Raw genomic sequence first — 27,545 nt, forward strand, 5'->3', positions numbered from 1 at the left:
GTAAGTATATACTCTGTTGATCCCGTGAGGGAAATTTGGTCTCTGCATTTATCCCAATCTGGGGATTAGTGAAACACACTCAGCACACAGTGAGGTGAAGCACACACTAGTCCCGGCGCAGTGAGCTGCCTGCAACAACAGCGGCGCTCTGGGAGCAGTGAGGGGTTAGATGCCTTGCTCAAGGGCACTTCAGCCTGGTCGGGGTTCGAACCGGCAACCCTCCGGTTACAAGTCCGAAGCGCTAACCAGTAGGCCACGGCTGCCCCTAAATTAAATTATTATTAAATTAATTAATTAAATTAATTAAATTAAATTAATTAAATAATTATTAGATTAAGAAACCTAGGAACGTCTTGTTGCACCAACCGCCTGACGTTTGATAACAAAAACACTCCCAATGTGGACTGGACATCCCACTAGATTTAAATAAGCTTTTCGCAAGTGACCATGCGTTTTAGACTGTCATGATAGGCCCATTAAAAGAGGATAAATGGACTAAAGGTTCCAACAAATTGTTATCATTTGAAAAATTCCAGATTGACAAGGGAATGGTAGAGCAATGTGTATGGGTGGGCCCTTACTAGCCTCAGAGCCTCCCATAGGTGGTATGCTTTCCAAACGTTCGCTTACCCCCTTCTTCAGAATGACACACAGGTAAAGCATGACCAGCAAGACAACATGTGGCAGACAGAGCGTTATGTCACTTTTTTGAGTCACATCGTTGCAAATGTCATATGATCAGGCTTGGAATTTCACCATTCTGGGGGCAAGGCCACTTGGCCTTCAGTTGGGCATATTTGGTGGGGGGCACAAAGGCCACATGTCAGGGCACCAAGGCCAAAGTTAACTATACAGTAGTAGGCTATAAAAATGATCAAAGATTCACTGCAGTAGACCTGCATCACTGTATGAAACATTACAAAAACATGAAACAAGACATATTACATATAACTGTAACTCATCTGATCATCTAATATTTACAGATATCTAGGCTATATTTAACATTTATTTTATATTTGGCCTGTTATGAAATCATGTATTGAACAATTTAAGCACAGTTCAGCTTTAAGAAACTCAAATAGCCTAGATGCATGCTTAGCATTTTGTGATCATTAAGGCTGCTTTCACAAACTCTTAGTCAGCTGCCCTCTGATTATCCGATATCTAGGCGACATTTGTAATATTTATTTTGTATTTGGCCCGTTATGAAATAATGTGGAACAATTTAAACACAGTGTAAACTTTCAATCCCAAATTTGGAGACATCCATGTAGGCCTATGTTGAAATGTACCGCAAATTCAAAACGGGATTACTCTGAAACGGCTAACTGTACAGGGGACTGCTTTACACCTTTCTGTTCGGTAAGGTCTGCTGTTTATTCTGATATATGGTTTGTCATATGTTAAACGAAGGGTTCGTGAAGTATTCCACCGAGATGAATGGGTAGGGAGATGGACGCAAAACCTTCAGTAGAATTTATGATTAAATTGAATATTATTTACTTTTCTCGCGAACCGTTCACCACAGCAATTAGCGGCTAACATCGTTTAAAAGCTGAGAAAAAGCTCTTTCATGTGATACTTGTGTTGTGATGTCTGTGTGATGAGGCTACTTCGCGAGTAGTTCAACTGAGAAGAATGGGTGAATTTGGACGCACTCTTTCTTGCGCTGTCTCTTTCTCCACTGCGTAATTTGCGCTGTAAATGCTAAGATTGTTTTGACAGGCCATAGGCTTAATATATATCGCTATTAGTAGGACGCAAAGCAGATTATGGGGGCACCAAGGCCACCGTGGCCTGTACACCTCTGATTTTCAAAGGGGCGTCAAGGCCAACGCAAGGGGCTACGACGGCCATGGCCGTCGTGGCCGCCGTGAAATTCCTACCCTGCATATGATGAATGTTATGAAACATATCCTACCAAGAGCTTTCAACATTCTTTTAGGAATCATCATTATTCTTCATTCATGTTTGCTGAGATTTCTTTAGGTCTATCAGGAACTGAAGAATGTAAAAACAAAACATGCAACATGCCTGGAAGGAAATAATAGCCTTGCGCATAACAGCCTGCCTAGGCCTAAAACCTGGAGAATTATTAGACCACTTCTCTCTTTCCGGCCTAATTCTGATCTCTCCCCAAACAACTACATGGGCTCTGTACCTTTAAGATCCTCCCTCAATTGACCAAACCCCTCTCTTACGCATACCGGGGAGGAGATAGTTCTAGCCTACTGTCTGAAAGGTATCAGAATCAAGGCGATCAGAACAGCACCGCTTTGAGCGGTGATACGGTGTGTTAACCTCCGAAAACATGGCAGATCGTAGTGAATCGTCTCTAACGCGGAGTCGTACGAATGACAAAGAACGCCAAGGTAAGGTTAATCAAAATATCAGGTCAGTTCGCTTAACTACAATGTTTAACTTCACTCTAAGCAAACAAACCTTGTTTATTGATAACGGGATAACGGGCCACAGTGTCCCGTTACTCGGAATTAGCAGCTAATGGACGAGGCGGAGGCAAACTACGTTACCACAGCGGAGTTTATGACGTGCAACGACAATGACAAGGAGGAGATACTGTGAAGTTATCAAGATTATTTTAGGATGTGGCTATAGTATCGTTAACTGGATAACTTTGGTAGACTGGAGGAGGTTGGTTGGTAGTGGCTCTGGTAGTGGCTGTTCAATTTACTAGTCACATAGCTAGCTAGCATATTACGCCTCTGCTGCTGTATAGCTGCTAGTGAAACTATAATGTGGTCTAACGTTAGTACTATGAATGACAACAACTGAAATAATTCCGCAGAATACGTAACTTCCCGCCTTAAATGGTGGAATATTAAAATTATTTTTGCTGCCACATTGGTTCCCGTTGGAATGGCACGCATGGTAAGTAGGCTAGTTCGGGCCGCAAATGTCTGTCCAAACCCGGCCCGCGTCCGACAGAGTTGCGTCCGAACCCGACCCGATGGAGTGTGTTTGAACCTTAGGTCCCGTTTTGGTGTTGCACCTAGTAAATCAGCACGTTACGATAAAGAGGAATTTATGCGAGTTAACATTATTATTGGGCAAACAATATTTTAATATTCAGTGTCGGAGTGAAGATGTTAGGAGCAGAATATAACAGAAGATGACGCTCCACCCCATTGGTTATTATTCTGCCTGATTTACCCTGATATAAATAGCCGAACTGTTTACTTTTTGTTAGATGATAACAGACACTGTGACAGAGTGGAACTAAGTCTCTCTCTCTCTCTATCTCTCTCTCTCTCTCTCTCTCTCTCAATTAAATTCAATTCAATTGAGCTTTATTGGCATGACAAAAAATACAATTTGTATTGCCAAAGCATACATGTACGTAGTAGTGTGTTAAGACAAAACAAAACATCTCTCTCTCTCTCTGTCTCTCTCTCTCTCTGTTCTAGCTCTGGAGGAAGCAGACTCGAACATTGGTCTGTGTGGATGGTTCCTGGTAGGAATCTCCATCTTGCTGACTTTGGCCACCTTCCCTCTCTCCATATGGATGTGCATAAAGGTAGCCTTGCGTCCCAGTTTGAAAAGTTACTTAATAAAACTGAATTAAATTGATGTTGGTGTACTGTACGTGTTATCTGTAGGTAACATCTGTTTTTTGCTCAAAGTGCGTGTGTACTGAAACTAGCAAACTAATCACCATCCTTCTGACTCTGACCCTGTTCCCTCTCTCCATATGGGTGTGTATAAAGGAAGCCCTATATGCCAGTAGTACCCTGTCTGAAAAGTTACTTAAAGATGTTTAAGTGATTGTGAATGACTTCACATTTGTTGATATTTGAATCAAACACCAAGCAAAACACCAGAGAGTGAGCCCTCCCCTCCCCAAACTCCCCTGGTCAACTAAGGTGTGCGAATCCCAACTGACTGGCTCAAACAGTGCCTCAGTGCAATTTGGAGATAATAGACCTCTGAAGTTCACCTACAAAAAGGACCCAAAAGCTGCCATCTTTGCTCATAATAAACAGATCCGGTTACCATCTTTGCCCATATCGGGAGGCGGATTTCCTTAGATGGGCAAAGATGGCTAGCCTGGACATGCTTGGGCAAAGCCTGGACAAAAGCCTGGCAAAAGATCTCTTTTCAGGGAGATACTAATCTGGAACACCATAATTCACTAACGTTTCCATTAGACCCCAAAAAGGTCAGGCCGATCAGCACAGAGAAGGGATGGCGCTATAGTTTTGAATTGAAAGGGGCTGTGGTAAACGGTAGTAGCAGCACCTGCAAACATCAAAAATTGCAGTCGGAAGAATGTGTACATTTATTTACAACAAAGTTAGGCCTACATATATTATTTCCTGACTGTCGATGCTGCTTATTGTCAGTTTGTAAAGTTTAGGTGAAGTAGGAAGTAACGTCAGGAATACCTGATCAATGTGATTGGTTAGGCTGGACCAATGATTTTAAAGTTAACGCCATGTCTACGCCCGTCACCATAGTGTTGGAAACGTTTCCCAATCATGAGTCCCCAGACTCTTGAGTCTGGTTTTAACCAGGCTAAAAGATGGCAGCATCAGGGGGCAATTAGGAGGTGGACATTCTATCAGTTAATGTCAGCTATCATTGGCATTTGTCAGTTGAATTTTCTGAATTTGAGTTTCTGGACCAATTAACTAGTGAAAATCTAGTGAAAAAACTAGTAAAAAAAAATCATCATTGAAATTAAATAGTTGTTCTACTTCTCATAGAGAAGGACAGTGCCCCAGAATGACATTCTACTAAATTGAAAGGAAATGAAACTTCCTTGGTTGAACCTGGGTTTTTTCCATTGGCTTATCTGACCCATTGTATTGCATCAGTCATCAGATTTGGAGTGTTTGGGGATAGTTCACAACAGTGTCAGCTTGTTTGAACGGAAATGACAGAAAAAAAAAACCTTTTCCTCCCGAATAACTTTTTTTTTTTTAGAAAACCAGTGAATATAGCCAGTTTGTGTAAATCTAGCTGCATAAACTTAATGAATAACCACATTTTTCTGTGTTTCCTGCAGATAGTGAAAGAGTATGAGAGAGCCATCATCTTCCGTTTAGGACGAATTCTCAAAGGAGGTGCCAAGGGGCCAGGTGAGAACCTAAGTATACTATGTTGCAATGCTGTGTCATATGAAGGGTATATTATTACATTATGAACTATAACTATACCTTTTTAAAACACAGACACTTGGAATGCATATAGTGTCCTGCAGATTGTGTATTTATATTTTTTAACTTTTGTTGTACCACTCATGACGACACGTATTAAAACGTATACGACACGTATAGTGAAATACGTGGCGACATGTATTTGTAGAGAATTTAGTTTTTTTTTGCTTAGCTAGCTCTTAGCTAGAAGAGTGTAATGAACACAAGTCAGAATCTGAGTGGGCTTGTGATTTTGTGGAAATAATTCTACTTTTTAGTTGGAAGTAGCACCTCTGTCTATATCTTTACAGCATTTTTTTCAGTGTTTTTTTGTATACCACATGTTATTCTACAAAAATGTGTTGGGAGCGTTCATCCCCAGTAATTCGGAGCCACTTGCAGTTTGTGGTTAACCAGTCTTGCTTAAGTGTTGCTATAATGATGTATTTATAGTGAATTTCCTTTTTCACTTGCTTAGCTAGAAGAAGAGAAGTCAAAATCTGAGTGGGCTTGTGGTTTGGTGGGGAAAAAAATCTACCTTTTAGTTGGAAGTACACATCAAGTGCAGTGTTTTTTCGTACACCATGTGATTCTACAAAAATGTGTTGGGAGTGTTCATCCCCTGCAATGCATTAAGGTGGAGCCCCTTGTACTTTGTGGTTAACCAGTCTTGCTTAATGATGTGAACGGTTGTACTCCTCTTGGATTAGTTGATTGTCTATTGATTTTTATATTGCTCCACAATTGATCTACAGCAGTTAAGAAGACTACTACTACTACTGCTACTACTGAATACAGGGGCAGCCGTGGCCTACTGGTTAGCGCTTCGGACTTGTAACCGGAGGGTTGCTGGTTCGAACCCTGACCAGTAGGCACGGATGAAGTGCCCTTGCACCTAACCCCTCACTCCTCCCCGAGCGCCGCTGTTGTTGCAAGCAGCTCACTGCGCCGGGATTAGTGTGTGCTTCACCTCACTGTGTGCTGAGTGTGTTTTACTAATTAACGGATTGGGATAAATGCAGAGACCAAATTTCCCTCACGGGATCAAAAGAGTATATAAACTTATACTTATACTTAAAAATTGTAACTAATTTAGGGCCAGTCTGAATATAGAAACGGATTCTGACAATATGACAGGGGTAGGGGAAACAGCAGATGGTTTTAAGAGTTAGGTCACATGTACATTTTGTTACTCACATTATGACTGAGAAATCTTTAAAAACTTATTTTACTGTACAAAATTACTCATAACCCTGGCAAATATTGATTTAATGTTGATCTTCTCTTTATCAGTATGTTTGTTCTGACTGAAAATGACACTGCCACATGCCAAAAGGTTGCAAGACAATGTGGTAGAAACATGGAATCAGAAAAATAACCGTTTTTTTTACTTTTGTTTTTTATAAAAAAAAGCTCTCAAAGGCAGAAACAATTATTTGCCATCACTCTGGCCTTGTGCTCACTTTTTGGACGGATTGAGGTCTGGACTCTAAAATGTTGATATTGTTCTCTGTTAACCATTTCTTACCTTGTTTGGCTGTATGTTTTGGATCATTGTGTGATCATCATATTTTGCCAATTTACAAAAAACTAATTATATATAAATTTGTTTTAATGATAAATTGTTCATGTTTATATAGTCAAGATAGTGATAATTTTTTTCTCAAAGAAATAATGCCTACATTTTGGCCATGCAAAGGTAGTGGACAGGTGGTGGTGGTCACAGAGGTACCTCTTTGTAGAAATGTGAAGTACTAACATCTTAGTTATGTGACCTAACAATTATTTTTTCATACCAAAATTAAAGGGAAACTTGGCAGGATTTCCCCCTCTGCTGGAGAAATTGTGCATTATGCTATTTCAAACTGTGGAAAAAGGTAACATAAAGCACATGGATTTGTTTACAAGCTAGCAAAACGGTTAGCATAAGTTCGGCAGACAATGTGGATGTTACAAGGTAAGAAACACGATTTAAAACGAGTTTCTTGTTTCTCAGTTCTCTTTCCGGGACGGTAGTCTCAATGTTGCAAGGTTGGTTTTCCGCCTGGGGACGCTAGGGGCAGCGGGAAAAGTCACCATTTTCACCGAAACAGGTCATTTAACCATCCAAATGATTTCTAAACGGGTTTATTACGTTGAAATAGTTGCCAAGTTCCCCTTTAAAGTCCACTTAGGTCCATATAGGCTTTGTGTTAGTACCAATTAGAAACACTAAGATAAATTAACTGTTGCCATATGGCAACACCATGCAGTAGAGGGCTAATGGTCCAATTGGGGCAAGTCTCTCCACAGACTGCCTGATCTTTTCCTCCAAAATCTTAATGTAGTTTTAGTGTTACTATTTACTTTGAGAAGGTCACCAGGTCCCATTGTCTGAAAAACACCCAAAACTATCCATGTTTCTACCACATAGTCTTACAACCTTTAGCCATGTGGCAATGTCATTTTCAGTCAGAACAAAAATATTGTTCAAGTGAAACATTAAATCAATATTTGCCAGGGGTATGATGTATGAATCATTTTATTCTTAACTCTACGTACTGGGGCAGCAGTTAGCGTTTTTAAGATATCCGAACTCTGTGAGTCCCTGTCATTTTGGATAAAAGTGCCTGCTGAATATGTTATTATGTTATATCTCCATTTTCTTGTAATGTTCATGTCTTGTTTTTTCCTGTAATGGGTGTAAGAGGTGTTAAACCATGCAAACCATATCAACTTCCCCCCCCCCCGCCACAGCCTTTACAAGAAGAGACTTCAGATAGAGCTGCGTGAACTGTGGCATACCCCGCCACAGCCTTTACGAGAAGAGACTTCAGATAGAGCTGCGTGAACTGTGGCATAGAGCTGTATGTTGTTTATTATACAGTATTCATACTGTGCTCAATCTCTGTCGTACAAGATGTGCAGGTAGAGGTGGCGTCTGCGCCTTTCGTCTAATCCTATGATATGCCCGCTGCGTAACTCCAAGATAAAGTTCATTGAGGTAGGGAAGTAGAGACCGCACTCAGGGACTGAGTCATATACAAAAACTGTATTTAAGGTGCCGAGAAAGCATTACAGGCATGACAAACAAAACTAGACAAACGCTTCGGGCCTAGCCCATCGTCAGTGTCTCAATTTAGAAAACAAGATGCACAGACATAAACCCAAGCACATCTGGACCCCAGTTTTCCCAGCCATGGCGACTTGTTTCTAGAGGAACACGTTTAACTGTATTAATAAAATAATATAATAAAATGATGATACACATTATGACTCGGATAACTTACTGTGACTGCATGAATACCCGCTATAACAACTAACAACAGGCATGTGCAGTGCAGCAATCTGGCCTTGAGCTAGAGATTGAGATAGGTCGTTGTCTCAAAACAGAGCATGACTTCCTAATGGTCGCCGAAGGCTGAAAGGTCCGATGCTGAGCAGAGTGAAACCACTCCTGGCCTGCCTTTTAATTACTGTGTAATTTCACTATCAGTGGCTGCAATCTAGACTTTCAAGTGAATTAGGCCACACTTTCTACTGCACTTGGCGTTTAGGCATTTTGTTTTCAAGAGCAGTAAACCTACTTTAATTTAGTGGTCAGTGCTGGTAGACAGGAAGTGAAGTTGGAGAGAGCTGCGCGGTGTGAGTGTTACCGGAACCCAACCGAATGTGGTCAGTAAGCTGCCTCTTACACAAAAGCAGCCCCACAGCGCACCTACTGTAGTTTCAGAGTTGGTATTGTACAGTGATCATTTAGTTAGGAAAAAAAAGTTAACTTTGTTTCAACACATGCTCTGCATGCCTACATCTGGAAGAGATTCTTTTTGAGGAAGCTATTCAAAATATGAACGCCGCCCACAGACGCCCAAATGTTTACTCAATCAGTGAAACTTTAAAGCAGTGACTCACGGTCATATGAGCTTGGGGGCCCTAAGTTCAATACACACGGGACAAGAAGTGAAGTCTGAGGGAACTGGTGGAGATCTGGTGGGGTCAGTGGTCCCCACACAGCTTTATTTAGAAAGCTTTTTGACCTATGTAAGTAGCTGGGCATGAGATAGCCCAAATAACTGACAGCCATGTGTAACATGAGGCAGAGTACACCTGTCAGTGGCCTCCCTGTAGGCTTAGGATGCCTTTAACAGTACTGTAGGTCCAGTGGAAAAACAACAGTATGTTACATTTGAACTACACCTATATTTGTCCTATACAGTTATACTGATGTATGGATTTCAGTTCCTCAATGTAATGCAACATTAGAAAGCAATTCTCAACTATTCACAAATATTTAAGTGCATGTGAGACTGAACAACATAGGCTATGTGGGATTGGGCTTTCAAAAAAGTGACTTGAAAAGATTGTGTGATTGCTGTGTCCTCTCCCTGTAAATGATACAGTAATTGTTTACATTAACCAAGTTATGTGTTTCCTTGTTCCTTGTCTCATGCCATACACAGCATGATGTTTGGTTTAGTGCAAAAAAAAAAAAAAAACTCACAATGCACAAATTAACTGGGAGCCAGTGGAATTTTCCATGATGTATCGCAGGGTCTTTTGTTGTATAAAGAGAAGTGCTGTAGTTTGCAGTCTTGCTAATGGCCAGATGCTTGGTGGATGGTGCCTGGTGTTGTCCTGGAACAACCCCAAGGCCAGTTGAATTATCAGCTAAACAATTATTTTATTGTGTGTATACCCTGGTTCTTTCATGAGTAATTTAACAAATGATTGGATGATCTAGGCTATCCAGGCATAAATTAACTGTTGTTTAAACATGACCCTACAGTGGCCCTGAAGTGCCAAACACACAACAAATCACAAGAACACAAATAAAAAAATAATTAAGAAAATAAACAAAACACATGCAAATGAACACGCAAAACATCTACATCAGTTTCATTTAGGAAATGTTGCAAAGACAAAAAACACAAATATTAAGATGCCCCTAAAGTTGTCTGGCCCCTGGGCTAGACTACCTGCTGTTCTGCTGTTCAACATTGTTTATACTAACTGTGTATTTGTGTCCCAAAGGTCTGTTCTTCGTCCTGCCCTGCACAGATACCTTCATTAAAGTGGACATGCGCACCATCTCATTTGACATTCCCCCACAGGAGGTGATGAATTCTCCACACACACACACACACACACACACACACACACACGCGCGCATACATGCACACACACACACGCATACATGCACACACGCAAAGAATTTATAATCACACACTGCATATGTAAAGGTACAGTTATTTCCTCTCGGTGGTGGTGTTTTGGTTAAGGAACCGGGTTAGCAAAAGTCAAGACTCAAAAGTCCAGGGGTTGCCATTCCCAGCTGCCACCCTTGTGCACTTGAGCAAGGCACTTATCCCCGAGTTGCCCCAGGGAGACTGGCCCTGCAGTTAATTATAGTAAGAGTTATAGTATTTTGCAGATGCTTTTGTCCAAAGCGACTTCCAGAATATGAACTTTACAATAGTTAAAATGAACAATTATTTAAAAAAAGTTGAAAGAACTGTAAGAGAATTGCATAGTAACTTTAGTTTAAAACATCAGCCAAATACATGAAGATAAGCTTAAAGAAGGATGGAGTACAAAACTGACTCATTCAGCTGGCACATCTTCATATTGAAGAGATGCAGTGTGGACTAGATTTTATAACTATTCTATAACTAGGCTATTTTTCTGTATTTAGTGTTTGTGTGTCTTTTTGTGACCCAGATTTTATACTGTGAAAATAACATCTGCATGCTGAAAGCACTCTATTAAAAAAAAAGAATACTTAACTGTGGTCTCACAAGCAAATGGCCCCATTTTTAGCTAACCCACAATTTAATTTCTCCTACTGTGTGTGTGTGTGTGTGTGTGTGTGTGTGTGTGTGTGTGTGTGTGTGTGTGTCCATAGGTCCTGACCAAGGACTCAGTGACAGTGAGTGTGGATGGCGTGGTGTACTACCGCGTGCAGAACGCCACACTGGCTGTGGCCAACATCACCAACGCTGACGCCGCCACCCGCCTGCTTTCTCAGACGACCCTCAGGAACGTGCTGGGCACCAAGAACCTGGCCGAGATCCTCTCAGATCGCGAGGAGATTGCACACAGCATGCAGGTACAAACACACACACACACACACACACACACACACACACACACACACACACACACACATCTTCGTTTCTCAAGTTATGCATGACATTTAAGAATAGCAATGAGCAACTCAGTGAGCTACTTTAGCACATACTTTGACTCTCCAAAGCTTAGTTTTACACTGTCACTGTTGCCGTAGAAGTGGTACTCATAAACCAGTTTGCCGTGTATGATAATATCAGTGCAAACGTTTTACACTGTTAATGTTGCCGTAGAAGTGGTATTAATGAACCAATGTGCTATTTATTCTGTGGGTGTGGGTGCTCATGGATGTGATGGGCCTTGGGGTCCGTTTGTACTTCCCCAGGCCACTCTGGACGACGCCACGGACGATTGGGGCATCAAGGTCCAGCGTGTGGAGATCAAAGATGTCAAGCTGCCCATTCAGCTGCAGAGGGCCATGGCTGCTGAAGCAGAGGCCTCGCGGGAGGCCAGGGCCAAGGTACACATACACACACACACACCCCACACTCAGACACACACACGCATACACATATACATACACACACGCCACACTCAGACACACACACACACACACTTTTTTTTTTTTTTTTTATATTTTTGATGGCCCTTTAAAAGTAAGCATATCCTTTACGCCTATTTGCTTTTCTCCTTCTTTGTAGGCTAATCATATAGGCAAACATATATTAACAGCCCATTTCAAATATATTTTATTTAATATACTTTAATATTATCTGACACACTTGTGTAGGCTATCTTGTAGCCTGAATAGCCAGAATAAGCATTAAGTGGCTACGGGTTGAAAAGCAGTCACTTCAAATCCATTGCCAGCTGATTTTTCTGCTTTGCATTGATAGAAGTCTGACCCCTGCACACGCCACACTCAGACACACACACACACACACACACACCAGTGATGTAGTACTCGAGTCCGGTCTCGGACTCGAGACCGGTCTCGAGACCGATTTCTGCTTTCTCGGACTCGACTCGGACTTGCTCCTTCAAAGACTCGGTCTTGACTCGGTCTCGGACCACAGTGGGAGGAGAAGGACTCGTAATTTCAGACCGAGTCCTCGAGACCAACGCATTTTTTTATGTTCATATAAAAAAAAAAAAAAATGAAATTTCACGGCAGCCACGTCTTTGCCCCTTGCGTTGGCCTTGGTGCCCCCTTCTTTCAATATAATAACAAAATAATTAGCATCACAGCGCAAACTAATTCAGTCTTACACAGTGGAGAAAATGACAGCGCATGGCAAGACAGAAAGTGCGTCCAAATTCACCCATTCTTCTCAGTTGAAATAGCCTACTCGCAATCGCTAAGCCTACTCATCACACAGACACATGTATCACGTCACATCAAAGAGCTTTTTTTCAGCTTTTAAATGATGTTAGCCGCTAACTGCTGTGGTGATCGGTTCGCGAGAAAAGTAAATAATATAATTACATTTAATCATAACGTCTACATAAGGTGCTACACCCATCTCCCTACCCATTCATCTCGGTGGAATACTTCACGAACCCTTCGCTCAACACATGACAAACCAATATCAGAATAAACAGCAGACCTTACCGAACACAAAGGTGTAAAGCAGTCCCCTGTACAGTAAGCCGTTCCAGAGTATTCCGGTTAAATTAAAAATGTAATCTGCAGCAAGTCTCATGTCTCCAACTTTGGTCTTTAGGTTTCAAAATGTGTTTAAATCGTTCCTCATGATTTCATAACAGGCCAAATACAAAATAAATGTTACAAATATTGCCTAGATATAGGTAAATATTAAAATCAGAGGATTTACAGCTGAGTAAAAGTTTGTGAAAGGAGTCTTAATGATCAAAAAATGCTAAGCATGCATCTAGGTTATGAGTTTCTTAAAGCTGAGCTGTGCTTAAATTGTTCAATACATGATAACAGGCCAAATATAAAATAAATATAAATATTAAATATAGCCTAGACATCTAAATATTAGATGATCAGATGATTTACAGTTCTATGTAATATGTCATGTTTCATGTTTTTGTAATTTTTCATACAGTGATGCAGGTCTACTGCTGTGAATAGGCTAAATACAACTTTGATTATTTTTATAGCCTACTACTGTATAGTTAACTTTGGCCTTGGTGCCCTGACATGTGGCCTTTGTGCCCCCCACCAAATATGCCCAACTGAAGGCCGTGGCCTTGCCCCTAAAATGGTGAAATTCCAAGCCAGGGCCTAACTGTTGATTATTAATTCGGGTGATTTTAAATCATGAATATGAAAACTGACATGTTTTTATGGTCTTGGTCTCGACTCGGTCTCGACTCCTAAAGGACTCGGTCTCGACTCGGACTTGCTTCCTCAAAGACTCGGTCTTGACTCGGACTCGACTGTATTTGAAAACCAACGGACTCGGTCTCGACCCTTCAAAGACTCGGCATAGGCGGTATTGTCCCCATCACTAACACACACACACACACACACATACACACACACACACACACACATCTATGCATTCTTATATGCTCTCTCCATCCTTTACGCAGACATACTTTATATGCACACATATTTGGTATTATACACACACCCGTAGTTACAATATCTGCCCACAGATAAAAAAGAGGATGCATGTGCAGTGGTCATAAGAGAAGTGCACGTGGACAGTCACACACAGGTTTCACATGTTTAATCCTGTTTCTACACTGATTGTACTCTTGCATCACAGCTCTTCCTGCTTGTTTGCTTGCTCCATTGACAGTTCTAGACTCTCTCTTCCCATTTTCTCTCTGTCAAATGCATTATTGGATTGAGGTTCTTGTTATGATTGTAGTCAAATTAACACTGAACAAGTGTAATCCAGCCAGAATCATGGCAAATACGTACATGTAATTCAATGTAATTCACAAGCTAGTTATGTTAATGCCCCATCGGTACCTTGTCTCTGTCCTACTCTCTCTCTCTCTCTCTCTCTCTCTCTCTCTCTCTCTCTCTCTGTCCCTCTCTCTTTCTCTCCTCCTCTCTATCTCTCCCTTTGTTCCCCAACTCTAGGTGATTGCGGCGGAGGGCGAGATGAACGCTTCCCGTGCGCTGAAGGAGGCGTCCCTGGTGATCGCCGAGTCCCCATCTGGCCTGCAGCTGCGTTACCTGCAGACTCTCAACACCATCGCCGCCGAGAAGAACTCCACCATCATCTTCCCCCTCCCCATAGAAATGCTGCAGACCTTCATGAAACATTAAGACTCCCACTCACACACACACACACACACACACACATGCACCCACTCACAATACATACGCTTACACATGTCACACGCACACACTGTGAGCATATACTGGACTTTGGACTGTGTGGATGGGATGCGATATTCTCACTATCATTGAAGTCAGACAGATGGCCATACCACATTCTGGGTGCCTGCAGAGATAATGCAGAGAAGTATCCTGACAAGTGACACATACATAGACCATAAAAAGATGCTGTTCTGGTTATGGTTATGAGATTTGGCAGGCGCTTTTGTCCAAATTGGCAGGCGCTTTTGTCCAAATATGATTGGCTGTTGTTGGTAGATAATTAGGTAGACATTTGATTGGCTGTTTTGTTAGAATGGTGGAAGAAGTCTGCTCCATGTACTACCACCACCATGGAGGTTATGTTTTTGGTGCTGGTTTGTTTCTTTGTTGGTCAGTCTGTAAGCAGGAAATCACACAAAAAAAAACGACCTGCCTGATTTTTATGACACTTGGTGGAAGTGTAGCTTGGGCCAAGTGCCATTCTGGAGCAGATACAAAACACTGGGTGGATCCACAAATCCAAGCAACACATCATTGCACTATATTCCCGGCATTTCAGAATTGTGTCAGACTTTGCGAAAGAAATTACATAAAACCTTTTCCCGAAAGAGTTTGTGTTGTCGGTATAGGACAGTCATGGTATGACTTCTATACAGTACACACAGATGTATCTCTTTATGGTATGAGTATTCATGTGAAGTGGAGTGGAATCCAGGTCATGAGATACTCTCCCTCCACTTTAAGGCTTTCAGAAAACCAGAGCATCAAATAACCAGAGGAAATAGAAGTAACCACATCTCAGCCCTGCTGCAAACCCACATGTTCTTGCATTTCTGACACACATTCTCACTGCATAAACACAACACCACCGCGCACAAGCCCTTGCCCAGTGAGAGTAGTAGTGTGTTGAGCCAGAGGTACATTTAAATTCAGAAAACAGACGTGAGTGTTTGTGTCGATTTGCACATTGCACCATATTTTTGTTTACAGTTTAAAGCAAACAATTTGAAATGTCTTCACAAAAACGTTCTAATTTAAAAGTTTGCCTGTTTGCCAAATAGGAATGTACCTCTGAGTTAAGGCTCAACATGCCACTAGTTTGTGTTTGGATCCGTTTGCCTGTATATGTGAGTTGGTATTTTGCATCTGAAATCCCATACAGTATCAATGAGTCACAAAGGTCAGTGTAATTGAATGGTCAACACTGTAAACATTATTGAGGATGATTACAGTGCAGTGCAGAGTGATGCTTAATTGTAAGTGTGTGTGTGTGTGTGTGTGTGTGTGTGTGTGTGCATGTGTGTGCATGTGTGTACGCGCGCGCATGCGTGCTTGTGGGAGTAAGCTGTTCTGAATGCAAAACAGATGCCTTGTATTTTATTATGCTGTACCTGACTCTATCTTTCTCTATCCGTGGTCGTATCTGACAACATAAAGCCTTAATGAGTGTTACATGCTAATCTCACCTCCAAACAGACTTTTTTAAACAATTTATCAGGAAATTTACTTCGGAGCTTTTTTTATTTTAACTAACACATTGTATGATTCAGTATTATAGCGATTGATCAAGTTAACCCTGTTTGTATTACCCATGGCTGTGGCTAGTTATAGAAAGCTAATAATAGAAAATATTATTGCGGTGTTTTAACTGCCCTGAAACAAGCAGTTTTGTTCACTGCCTACTGACCTGCTCTGCCTACTAATGTAATGTCTCGCCAAAGATGTGAATGCCCTAGTGTTACGTGCCTATTTGTACCTCTGCCAAGTTTACACTCTAGGTTGCAGCGTGTGTGGGGTTTCAAAATGAAGCCATGGGCTTTGTTTTATTGCTTCCTGTTGCACTTTGCTATACTGTGTTTTCCAAGTATGTGCCAAGCAGCACATATTGCCATAATAAAGTTCAAATTAAGCTTTGTGTTGTTAAATGTATATGAAATATTTGCTTTTACCAGTATGTGAAGTGCAAGAGCTATATACCCTTGTGTATGAAGTTGGTGTTTATTGAATATCACTTTTATTTGTTGAAGTTGTGTAATGTTGAAAACACGCACTGACGTCCGCATTTAACAACTTATATAAAGCCAATAAACAACTGAAGGTTTATACCATATTTGTACTAAGCCTGATTCTATTGCCCATGCTCCAGATCAAACTCCACCAAAAATGAAATCAGACCACATCTTGGACCACAAATGTGTTTATTTTCTTTATTTCCATCAACTCTCATAGGTTGTATTTATTGTAACAAAAAAGTAAGGCAAGGGAATGAATGAATTCTGCAGTTCAGTTAGCAACATTGAGGTTGTAAACTTGAAGCAGCAAAGCAGGGGAAACCCTCTAAGGTCTGGCTGAAGCTTTAGCTGCAGACAAGCAGGGCTGGTGCAAAGCCAGCTGGAGGAGACCAAGCCAGCGTTGATAGATGTGTTCAAGATGGCGTCTACGCTGTGATGTTTCTGTGCCTAGACCTTTCTCCATCCACTGAATTACCTCTCAAGGAACTCTGGCTCTACACATAGTTCAGCATATTTAAACAAAGCTGAACGTTACGCTATTACTCTTAATGCGACCATGCAGTGGTGAATCTACAGATAACACCTCGGGAAATCTCAAATGAAACAGGCTTCCTCCTCTGAAGGTCTCAGATGGAGCGTGCCTCCCCCACCCACTCCCCCCTGGTCCTCCCATCTAATCACATCCCAGAATAGCAACACAAATTGAAAGTGCCACTGACACATCACCTATTGTAGCTCCAGCATTCCAGCCCAAGATACCAGCACCCTCCCCCCTCCAAGGCCTCATTCATCAGCCCTGGCACATGAAGTGCATAACTAATGTGATTAAGGCTATAGGGTTTCTTCATTCAATAGCACTACCATTGTTCAAGAGCACTCCCATTTGTTTGTTCTGACAGGGAATCTCCATATTTGTATGTTTAAGTCTCATTAGAGTGGAAAGAAGTGTCCTCATTAGATAAATGACTGGTGGATGTCAAGGAGTAGATAGGAGACTGGTGGATTGTAGCCACCAAGGCGCCAACATGAGCTGAATGGCTGTTTTGTTGGAAATGGAGAACCTGAGACCTCTAGTGGCCATTCATAGTTATTGCTTGAATATCAGTTCCCTCCCAGGCTTTCATTTAGCCATCTCACTACCAGTTTAAATGTGGAATGGATTAAAATATTTTTCAGTAGTGAGCTATTACGCCTGAACATGTTTTTTGGCAGTATTGCACTTTCATCTACTCTTTCAGAAGAGGCTTCACAGATCAAAAGTGGGTAGGAATTTCATTACCCAGCCTATCCATAGTTATGGACAACGAATAGTTCATATGATGGCCAAAAAGACAGCATAAAGGCTTGAGGTTCATTCTTTTGTTAAAAGCATCTTGACAGGGTCCTTCATGTTGACTATAATCCTACTTGTGGCAGTATGCATGTGCAGCAGCATCTATAACAGTCATCCTGAAGGGGTATTTCTAAGTAAAAGTCCTTACTGTTGGACAATTCTAATGCTGACATATAAAAACCACACTTTGTGTACTTCTATAGAAAAACAACATGCAGGAGATGTCAAATGAGGCAGGTGTTCTTAGTCATTGTAAAACAGTTGTGTGTGTGTGTGTGTGTGTGTGTGTAAAAACCAGGTGAGATCAGGTCTTCTCTATGTACCTAGTATGCCTCAAACTAGCATAAATAAAAAATGCAGAAAAATGGCTATTGTCCACTGTACGTGTGGAACTGCTACATGCAGAGAGAGCAGCTAATTATTGTTTTCCTTCAGGAGTGCCTGGGGCTTTAGCTCAGGGCGGTAAGGCAGTGGAGCGAAAAAGGTTAAAGGTTAAAAGGTCACAGTTCAAGTTCAGCCATGGCACGCTCCAGGGGGTCGCTGGTCCAGTAGTCATGGTCCCAGCCCAGGAACCAGCCGGTGAACGTGGGCGGCTCGAAGCCCTGCTTGAGCTTCACAATGGGCGTCCGGCGGTCGCGGTTGGCAGGGTCAGTCTCGATGTAGCGAGAAGCTGGACGGAAGAAGAGGGTTGATGATCTGTAAACCACATTTTCTACACAAAAGGCCTGCATCAACCGATAGTCTTACACCAGAGTTACACCGGGTGTGCAATTGAAGTGCTCCATTCGCGTGGCGTAAAAATAGTTTATGGAAGACTTCTAGAAGTCTATTTTTTTTAATCTATACGCGCTGCTATCACGTCTGTCAGTTCTATTGATTATATATGTGAACGGAACGCTTCAGTTACGTGCCCGATGTAGCCTCCCTGTTACACTAAGGGTTGATGCCTCTTAGTATTGTCATAGTATGACAAAGATAATATCCTTTAAACTTGTGTTTGAGCATTTACAGACCGTGTGCTGGTGGTCTAATTTATTTTCTGTTGTGTGTCTGTTTCCTTGAATACGGATATGATTGACATAGATTCCAATTTAATAAACTGATTATCTGCCTAATAGCTGACGTCGGCTGCTTACATCCCTTGTGACCTTAAATAAACAGATTTCGGGTTTCGGAACATACCGGAAGCCATGGCTTCAGTCTTCTCCTCTTCCTGGGCCTCGCTGCCGATCCATACAAACACCTGTGGAGAATTCAGAGAGTCGTTAATGTCTGCATCACCTCCATTCGCTTCCCCTCTCATGTGACCAAACATACTGGTGTCTCTGCCCTACCTGTTCCCAGGTGTCCAGGATCATGACGTCATCTGTGGCCAGATCGTCCTGTGTCAACTCGCCAGGTACCTCCTCAATCTGAGCCAAGAAAACAAGGTTAAGTACATCCTTACAAATATGAAAACTGAGTCTGAATATGAAATGGCATCCTTAAAGGACCTTTAAACTGACAGGACAAATGAAGCGCCGTGGGTAAAGGGCTCTGTAAGACTCACAATGAAGTTGCCTGTCTTGTTGGAACAGGCGAAGAGTCTGGGCGGGTGGGTGTCCATCTTGTCCTTCAGACGGGTGGAGGTGCGATACGCTGCCTTGCCTCCCAGTGCCTCCCAGAAGTCATCTATATGGGAGAGACAGTCAGCCATTACCAAGAGATTCAAACTCTAACTGAACTGTGAGTGTATGTGTGCTCTGTGTTTCTGGATCTGAGTCACTAGCCGCATTTACAGTACATGGACGTTTTTTTTCTTGTCAGAAGCTCCTAGATGTACTGTATTGCCGCCATGGAAACGCATTGTTTAAGTCACTCTGCCTTATTACCACATAGGGAACACCTACGCAGAAAGAAGAAATGTACTCCAACTATTGTTTACATGGGTGGATTTTTCAGTCGATCGAATTATCAGAACGGAGTACACCATCTCTCTCGATCCGTTTGGAAATTTAGTCGGATCAGGCTGAATCCGATCGATTGAGGTTTTTACGAGGCATTTTTATTCCGATTGAGCCATTACTCTGTTTGTAATCAGATTGAAAGCGTCCATGGAAACGGGGCCACTGTTTAAGTTTACTTATTACACATTATTTAAATGTTTCACTATTATTTATATGTTTCGTAATTTATAATAAATAAAAGTAAAAAATATAATAAAGTTACTGAAGGTATTTTGCAGACCTTGTCCAAAGCGACTTAGTGAATGCTGACTTTTAAGGAGCAGTTGTGTGTGCACGTCTCTGTTGGCGTGTGTGAGTGTGTGTTGTGTCGGCGCGTGTGTTGTATTGGGGTGTGTTTGGCGTCCCACGCACCACTCTCTCCTCCCTCGGGCAGCTCGGAGGCAGACACCCCCAGGATGCCACACAGCTGCTGGGCGCCCTGCTTCTCTGGGTCGCTGGCCCCCTGGCCCACCCACACGAACGCTCCCCCCGGGGTCACCAGGACGAACGCGTCGTTCGAGTTCAGGTTGGAAGACGCAGCATCAACCTGAGGCGGGGTCAGAGTCAGGTCAAAGGTCATAAGACTGTGAGTGTATACGGTGATGCTTGAATAAACAAACTCCAAATTGAATATTGATATTTTTACATGGCAAATTCTGTGTATTTAAATGTCGCAAGCCAACACGCCTTTTAAAGAAAGTATCAAAGTCAATGTGTTTACAGAACAGTAAAACTTAGCTTCAGATAACAGTAGCATAACAATACTACAGTATTACTACACTGTAAATAAACTACATTTAACAACAATTTAACAGCCTGAAGCTCATAGTACATTTTGATATCAAAAGAAAATAAACTGCCAAGCAATAACCACTGAACAGTCGCTCACCTTTTGATAATGCTTTACAGTGCATGTTGTCAGAGAGCATGGAGCAGCATGAACTCACCTCCACAGCACGCGTGTGTCCAGTCGAGTTGGAGCGAACCTGGAAGAGGTGCGTGTCTGCGGGGGCCGACTGCCCTCCGTCCCTGGACGTGCCCCCCTTGTGCACCACCATGGGCAGCCCCCCGAACAGACTCATCATGTGGGCAGGCTCTTTTCCCTGGACCACACGCACCTGAGAAACACACACACACATACACACACACACACACACACACACACACGAAATTAAAGGATTATTCATGGTCATTTTTTTCCAGTTTGCAGCCTTGTGGTAGCATGCTCAAGATGAGGTGATTGATGATCTGGGAGTCCACAGAATGTGATGCTTACCGGTACACATTTTATACACAACATTTGCACAAACTTTGTATGCGCATAAAAAACACAAGTGCACACTAGAGGACCTCTCTTTATGAGAACTGTGAGTATCAATTCAATGTAACCACTCTTGTTTTAGTAAGTTCCATCATGCTGTTTTTTAAGCTGTGCTTGCACACTGTGGCCACAGGGTGTCAGTAGCGAACGCCAACAAAAAGGAATGTGACATCGAAGCCAAACTCCTCAGTCCCAGCATCCTCAGCTGTTGGCCGTGTGACATGTTTTCGGGGGGGAGCGTCTGGCCTGGCCTGCTGTTTTGGTCTGTGTGGAGTCTCTTGCCCTCAGCCGGTGCTAAAAGGGCCCCTTTCATGCCCTCCTACTCCTCCTGGGCAACACTGAGACCGGCTGTTTTGGCCACGCCACTATTTCTCGCCACGCTGAATCACCAGTCTGTTTGCATCTGTTGCACCAGTCCACACATTTCTGCCTCATGACCTCGATTCACCCCCTCCAGGCATTTTATCAAGTGTGAATTCACACGGACGACTCCTCATCGCACCCAAGTCTCATGAGACTCTTCGACTCCACACCCTATTGTCCTCTGTTATTTTCCAGTAATGTCACCGTGAAGCCATCGCATGGGATGATATGATGAAGAGTGTAAACATGCACCGACTCAGCCCATGCAGACTTAATACGGTGTGTTTGTGCACACAGTGGACACAAACAACCCCCAAAACAAACACAGAAACACTCACAAACACACAGGCACAGTTATGCCGTACTGGAATAACAGGCAGGCAAAGTGGTGACTGAATTGGGGAGTAATGGACAGGCACTTGGACACGATACGTGAGTGACCACACAAACCACCATGACATGAATGAGCACACAGTCATGCTGAGTGAGATGAACAACACACAGGGAAGTAGAGAAAAGGGCACAGACGATCCCAGATATTTAGAAATGTCAGAGTCAGAACACTGTCTGAAACCTATAAAAGCTGCAGGATTTGTACCACAGATGTGGGAACTGTATACTAGGCTGTATTCTACTTGTTCTGTTTATCCTTTTCTCTGAATCTGGAAATGCATCTGCCAGAGCTAGAATACTCTGCAATTGGGATCAGTGGCTAGCAGCAACAAGGAACAAATGACAACATTGGGCGCCCCTCAAAAACATCTCAGTGGCATGTCCTGTTTTTTGGCCTCTCTTATTCAGATCAGATTTTTATCAGCTACAGCCAAACTAGCCACTGACACTAATGGCCATTCCCTAGCGGACTTTAGGTAATGTAGTACCTGTGGCAGACAACACCTACAGAGCCTATCTATGTAACAGTCCACATAAGAGCTTTACATTTAAAAGTAGTCAGGCTACATTTTGGGACACGTTCAATTTTAACCCTTTGGCGATCCGCTAATGCATTTCCCATTACATGTGGACAGCTCCCTGGCCTGGCCTGGCACTACATTTGGCTTTCAATCACACCAACCCTTCCAGCCAGAATACAATTCAGTCCTGGCTCTAACTTCACCCTCTTTCTGGGATACTGGCCCACAATGCACTAGCATTCAAACCCTCTCTGGTCAACCCCTGTGGAATACATACAGTATCTGACCCCACGCATAAACAGAGATACCTGTGTGGTAAGACGGGCACCAGCAACCTGCAGACAGAGAGGCAGGGGAAATGAACGAGGGATTAGAGGAAGGAAAGAGAGAGGGAGTGACAGTGGTGGATGGAGGAAGGAAAGGGATCAAGCGGATGGAGGAGCCAGGAATGGAAGGACACAGCAGAGAGTGACAACAGCACTCTGAGGAACAATAACTCCACTATACTGTAGGTGCTTACAGCTGTTTTGGGAGTAGTAGAACTGGCGAGTAGAGGAATGCCGTGTTTTTCTAGGTCAGGACACAGTCAACTGAAAGTCTGGCCCAAAAGTAGCCAATTCAAAGTTTCAAACTAGCCGCAGTCTTCCTCCTAGCTAAATGCGAGCGTGCATTTGGGAATCTCTCCTATGGGAATGCAATAAACACGTTCCTACAGGGATGTTCGGCCTGCCAACGGAGCCTGAGAAAATTTAGCAGTTCCTAAAGTTTCACTCAGCTCTGCTGACCGATAGCTTTTTAATCATTACTTCAGAATTGCTTATGCTTTTTCAGGAAAAATTACTCTTAGTTTGTAGAAAAATGCAGAAATCGAAGCTCAAAGTTTAGCATCTCATCAATGATCAAAATTAGCTTCAAAACATTGTAGTTGCATTCCTTTGTTTTTTAACGGGCGTGTGTTGAGTATTGTTTTAGATGAATTCTGTATTAACTTTACCTGGACAGGTCCTCCTCCGAGTTCATCATCAAGCTGGGCACCCAAGATCGCTGATGCACCAATCTCATCTTGGGAGGAGTCCATTCCCTGCCTGTGGGAAATTCAGGTGAATGTACCAAGGATAAAATGCAACTAGCAACAAATGAACAATTTTCAAGTATGAGGAACATGATGTGAGCTACCAGTACCAGAACTAAGTAGGAAACCTCAGGCCTCTCCGAAAAGGGTTCTAAATTTACAATTAAAGCCCCATTATGCAAGATTTCCACTTAATAAAACAGTTTAGAAATCATTGTGATGGTTAAATGACCTACAGTATTGTGGCGAAAATAGCAGCTTTCCCTGCTTCCACTACCATCTCCTAGCGGAAAACCATCCTTGCAATATCTGCACTAGTGTCCCGGCAAAGTCTGAATCGGGAAGTCTCGTGAGAAGTGAGAAGGAGCGAGAAACACAAAATGCTTCGAAATTTTCTGGACATACACATGCCCCCCTCAAACACTGATTAGCCATGCCGTCTAGCTATAAGAACTAGCAGCGATGACTTTATTTTTTAGATGTTCATCATGGCAGAGCCAGCGAAAAAGACCAAAGAGACAGTTGTGAAATATGCACCCCAAAGCTGTAGGGGGAGCTCTGTAGAGAAAAATGCGACAACAAAAGTGAGAAATCGGCAAAGAAATGACTGGAGTTACAGAGTGGGGCTTTAAATTAAACTTGATGAAATCTTCCCAAATTAATTTCTTCAGTAGTCTGATTTCTCACCAAATGTAGATGATGTGTCCTTGACGTCCTCCATGACGATAGTTGTAGAGGATGATGTAGCTGTCTCCTCCATAGAACTGCCCATAGGTAGATGGGTCAACTGGAGCCTTGTCGGAGCCCTCAATACGCCAGATCTGAAAGGTCAAAGTTCAAGTTAGAACAGGCATTCTAATCTGCACAGGATGCGTGTTGGGTCAGATTGTCCTTGACATCTTGTTGCTACCAGGAAATTTGTGTTTTCTCATTGCTATCAGCTTCCTTTTGTGATGTTTGGGGATGTTGACAAAAGCACACCCCAAACCAAAAACACACGCAAATAAAAACATCCAGAAGCAATGCCAACTTGTAATGACTTCATAAATACTGAACTACTGATATGCTTGACAAGATTTGGTAGATGATGATTAGACTTTAATAGCCTGATTAAGTACTGTTTATATGGACTAATTATCTGAAAATACTGTTCATGTGAAACAGTCCTAACACCTGGAGGCCTTTAAAAACACCTTTTAAATTTTTATGGAAGTTTAAGAAATTAGATGAGCGCACGGTACTAGAAAGACTTACATCTGATCTTTGGACTAGAGGTAAGGTTTAAATCATTAGCATTTGTATCTACATGTTGCTGTTAGCTGGATTGCTAGCATTTTTACTCATATGAACTCATTATTACAATGAATGCATCTTCCATTAGCTATGCACACTTGATAATTAAGTGGTATCATTATCTGGGCTTACAGTGTTTGACTGGAACTCATCAAAAGCAGAATATGGTGTAAGCTCTCAGCTCCTCTCAGCTCTCTACACCTCACCACACCTGCACCGTTCCCATTACCTGCTTCTCTCCGTTGCCGTCGTCGATCATCCCGTGCTGCGCAGCCATGGCGGGCGACTCGTGGAGTGTGGCGGCATCGAAGAGCACCTTCTCGATCTTGGCGATGGAGTTGGAGATGTAGGCCACGCCCAGGCCCTCGGTCTGGTCCATGTCGCGCCAGTTCTTGAAGAACTGCTTGAAGAGCGGCGTCTCACCGTGCTCGGGCAGAATCTGCACCTGCGTGTGCTTGGGGTAGCCCATCTTCTTGATGAACTCGTCGGCCGCCTTCATAGCAGCCTTGCGCTCGTCCATGTTGGCGTCCTTTCCTGAGAGATGTTTAGGGGGGGGGGGGGTCGGGGGAGAGATAAAGTAAAAAAAAGAGATAGAGGACAGCAACAGAATGAATGAGAGGGAAGAGAAAGCACAGCAGAGAGAGAAAGAGAGAGAGAGAGAGAGAACTTAGCCAAGTCACAAACAAAATACTTTTTAAAATGTGTTTTCCCAATCATGCCCCAGTTAATGAAATTGGAAATGCATGCAAAGGGGATGGAGAGACTTCATGCCAGAATTGAAATTACTGGGAGGGAAAAAGTTCTTTGGAAACAATAAACTGGAACTCTATTTCTGCTTTACATAACAATTGACTCGTAATAGTTTTATTTCTCAATCATTACCCAAGAAAAATGATGGGAAGAATCTATTGTTTCATTGTCAGACAGAACCCTTGCTAAGCCACTTCTAAGCTTCTTTCGTTTCTGTTTTTCTCTTTCTTCTTCTCTCTATTGATCTCTCCATTCCTCCATTCTCTTCTCACCCAACTTTACTTTTTCTCACTCGCTAACGGGCTTTCGCACAGATGATTAGACTCTGACTGAGATCAGTGCAAAGACAACTTTGTCAATACAGTACAATGTCTACAGAAAAGACATTAAAGTCTACTACAGTCGTCACGGCCGAACCGTCAGTTTACCTTTCCAGACAAAGATCTTGCCGTCGGAGCCGTGGTCCAGGATGAAGCAGTCGCTGGACTCCAGGGCGCTCTGGGAGAACGGGTTCTCAGCCGCCACCAGAGCAATGGCCATGTCCCCGGTGGCATCGGACACCTGAGACAGCACAGGTCAAAGGTCAAGGTTGGTTCCCTGGGCCTACCCTTGGCCCTTCATGAAAGATTTTTGAGTTTCACGGAATGGTTGATTGACCAGTTGAATGAGTTATAGATCATTATAGATTAAGCCACAATTGCCTTTCATCATGGGTTTGATCTCTACTGACTGTTTCATGAAAACTATCTTGCTGACTGCCAGATAGAACTACAAAAAAATGACTGCACCCTTGGGATTTATGATTAATAAGTCATTTGGGCAGCATGAAAATAAAATAATCTAGATGCTGTCAAAAATAAAGCATCAAGACAAGTAGGAAAGTCTGTATTTGTGTACTGACTGATTGTCTTCCCTTGTAAATGGCATAAGCTGCTTAGTGACATTGGCTTCTTTCACTGCTAGTCTTATGCAGTTTTCAAAAAACTCCAAAACTGACACAACGGGTCTTTTATCTGGTAGGAAATTATTTCCTCATGTTCAGAGGGCCTCGCAATTTGATTTGGTGATAAAAATGAATGTCAGCAAAAAGCGGGCTTGTTTGCACCAGGCTTACATTATAAGCACCTTTAAGAGTTTGGCATGTGCAACAATAAGCTCACAGATCAGGCACCTTGTAAAGCTTGGCGCGCTTCCTGTTGGACGCGTCTGCTTTGATGTCATCGGAGGCTCCCTCAGGCAAGTCTGGCTTAGGCCCCAAAACCTGCACACACACACACACACACACACACACATACACACACAGAGATAACGTGTTAAACACACACACACACACACACACACACACACACACACACACACACACACACACACACACACACACACACACACACACACACAAACACACACACACAAATATCATTACTAGATGTTTGAGCTCAAAGCGTTTCTTGTATTACTCATACAGACATGAAATGCAGACGTCACGGTGGACGTCTACATCAGCTCACTTCACCCACAGGCTTGCTCTCGCAACTTAACAACTTGGCTGGACGTATGCAATGAATTTGCTCAGATTTGCTCAACATGTTCACGGTCAGTGTAGTTTCCACACACCCCACATACCCACTCCAACCCCTATCCCCCCATATGAACACGAAAACACACACAGACACACACACAGACACACTCACACACACACACACACACACACACACACACACACACACACACACTTACCTCAATCATCTTCTCCCTTTCGCTCCCCTCATCACACACATACACTCGTGCTCGTCCACTGCGCTCGTTGTCTCGGATGCCCTTGGCGACCGTAGTGGCCTTTAGCTTCTCAAAGCGGTTGCTTTTGGAACCACACCATTGGTAAATCTCCTGTTGTAACATAGGATAAAAAAAAAATAGAAATAGAATAGATGTCAGCCTACATTCAATAGGCAACTGTACAGTTGTACAGTAAAGTCATATTTAAGAGGTACAAG

At 42.7% G+C, this 27,545-nt stretch overlaps 2 protein-coding genes across 3 annotated transcripts in view; one reads left to right on the top strand and one right to left on the bottom strand.

Moving 5' to 3' along the window:
- The first annotated feature begins 2,219 nt into the window (after nt 1-2,219).
- stom (stomatin) lies at nt 2,220-16,616 on the top strand. Its single transcript, XM_076284651.1, has 7 exons — nt 2,220-2,372; nt 3,426-3,535; nt 5,027-5,099; nt 10,167-10,249; nt 11,038-11,241; nt 11,587-11,721; nt 14,266-16,616. The coding sequence occupies exons 1-7, from the start codon at nt 2,312-2,314 to the stop codon at nt 14,452-14,454; spliced, it is 855 nt and encodes a 284-aa protein (XP_076140766.1). The 5' UTR covers nt 2,220-2,311; the 3' UTR covers nt 14,455-16,616.
- Nucleotides 16,617-16,701: 85 nt separating this feature from the next.
- gsna (gelsolin a) overlaps nt 16,702-27,545 on the bottom strand; it is a 35,157-nt gene continuing 24,313 nt past the window's right edge. The window contains exons 5-17 of one of the 2 annotated variants that reach the window (XM_076284652.1): nt 27,289-27,438; nt 26,723-26,812; nt 25,980-26,112; nt 25,031-25,335; nt 24,196-24,329; nt 23,431-23,521; nt 22,745-22,771; nt 20,786-20,956; nt 20,211-20,385; nt 19,403-19,524; nt 19,188-19,265; nt 19,036-19,096; nt 16,702-18,523 (exon numbers count right to left, since the gene is read on the bottom strand). In XM_076284652.1, coding sequence (XP_076140767.1) covers nt 18,354-18,523; nt 19,036-19,096; nt 19,188-19,265; nt 19,403-19,524; nt 20,211-20,385; nt 20,786-20,956; nt 22,745-22,771; nt 23,431-23,521; nt 24,196-24,329; nt 25,031-25,335; nt 25,980-26,112; nt 26,723-26,812; nt 27,289-27,438 — 1,707 coding nt within the window. In that variant the 3' untranslated portion in view covers nt 16,702-18,353. The remainder of the gene's footprint in view (nt 18,524-19,035; nt 19,097-19,187; nt 19,266-19,402; nt 19,525-20,210; nt 20,386-20,785; nt 20,957-22,744; nt 22,772-23,430; nt 23,522-24,195; nt 24,330-25,030; nt 25,336-25,979; nt 26,113-26,722; nt 26,813-27,288; nt 27,439-27,545) is intronic. The other variant, XM_076284653.1, reaches the window with a different exon arrangement.

This window comes from Alosa pseudoharengus, unplaced genomic scaffold, assembly GCF_046254945.1.
Source record: "Alosa pseudoharengus isolate Yale_2024_CS ecotype anadromous, Long Island Sound unplaced genomic scaffold, YU_APseudo_1.1 YU_APseudo_1.1_scf_14, whole genome shotgun sequence".
Classification (NCBI taxonomy): Eukaryota; Metazoa; Chordata; class Actinopteri; order Clupeiformes; family Clupeidae; genus Alosa; species Alosa pseudoharengus.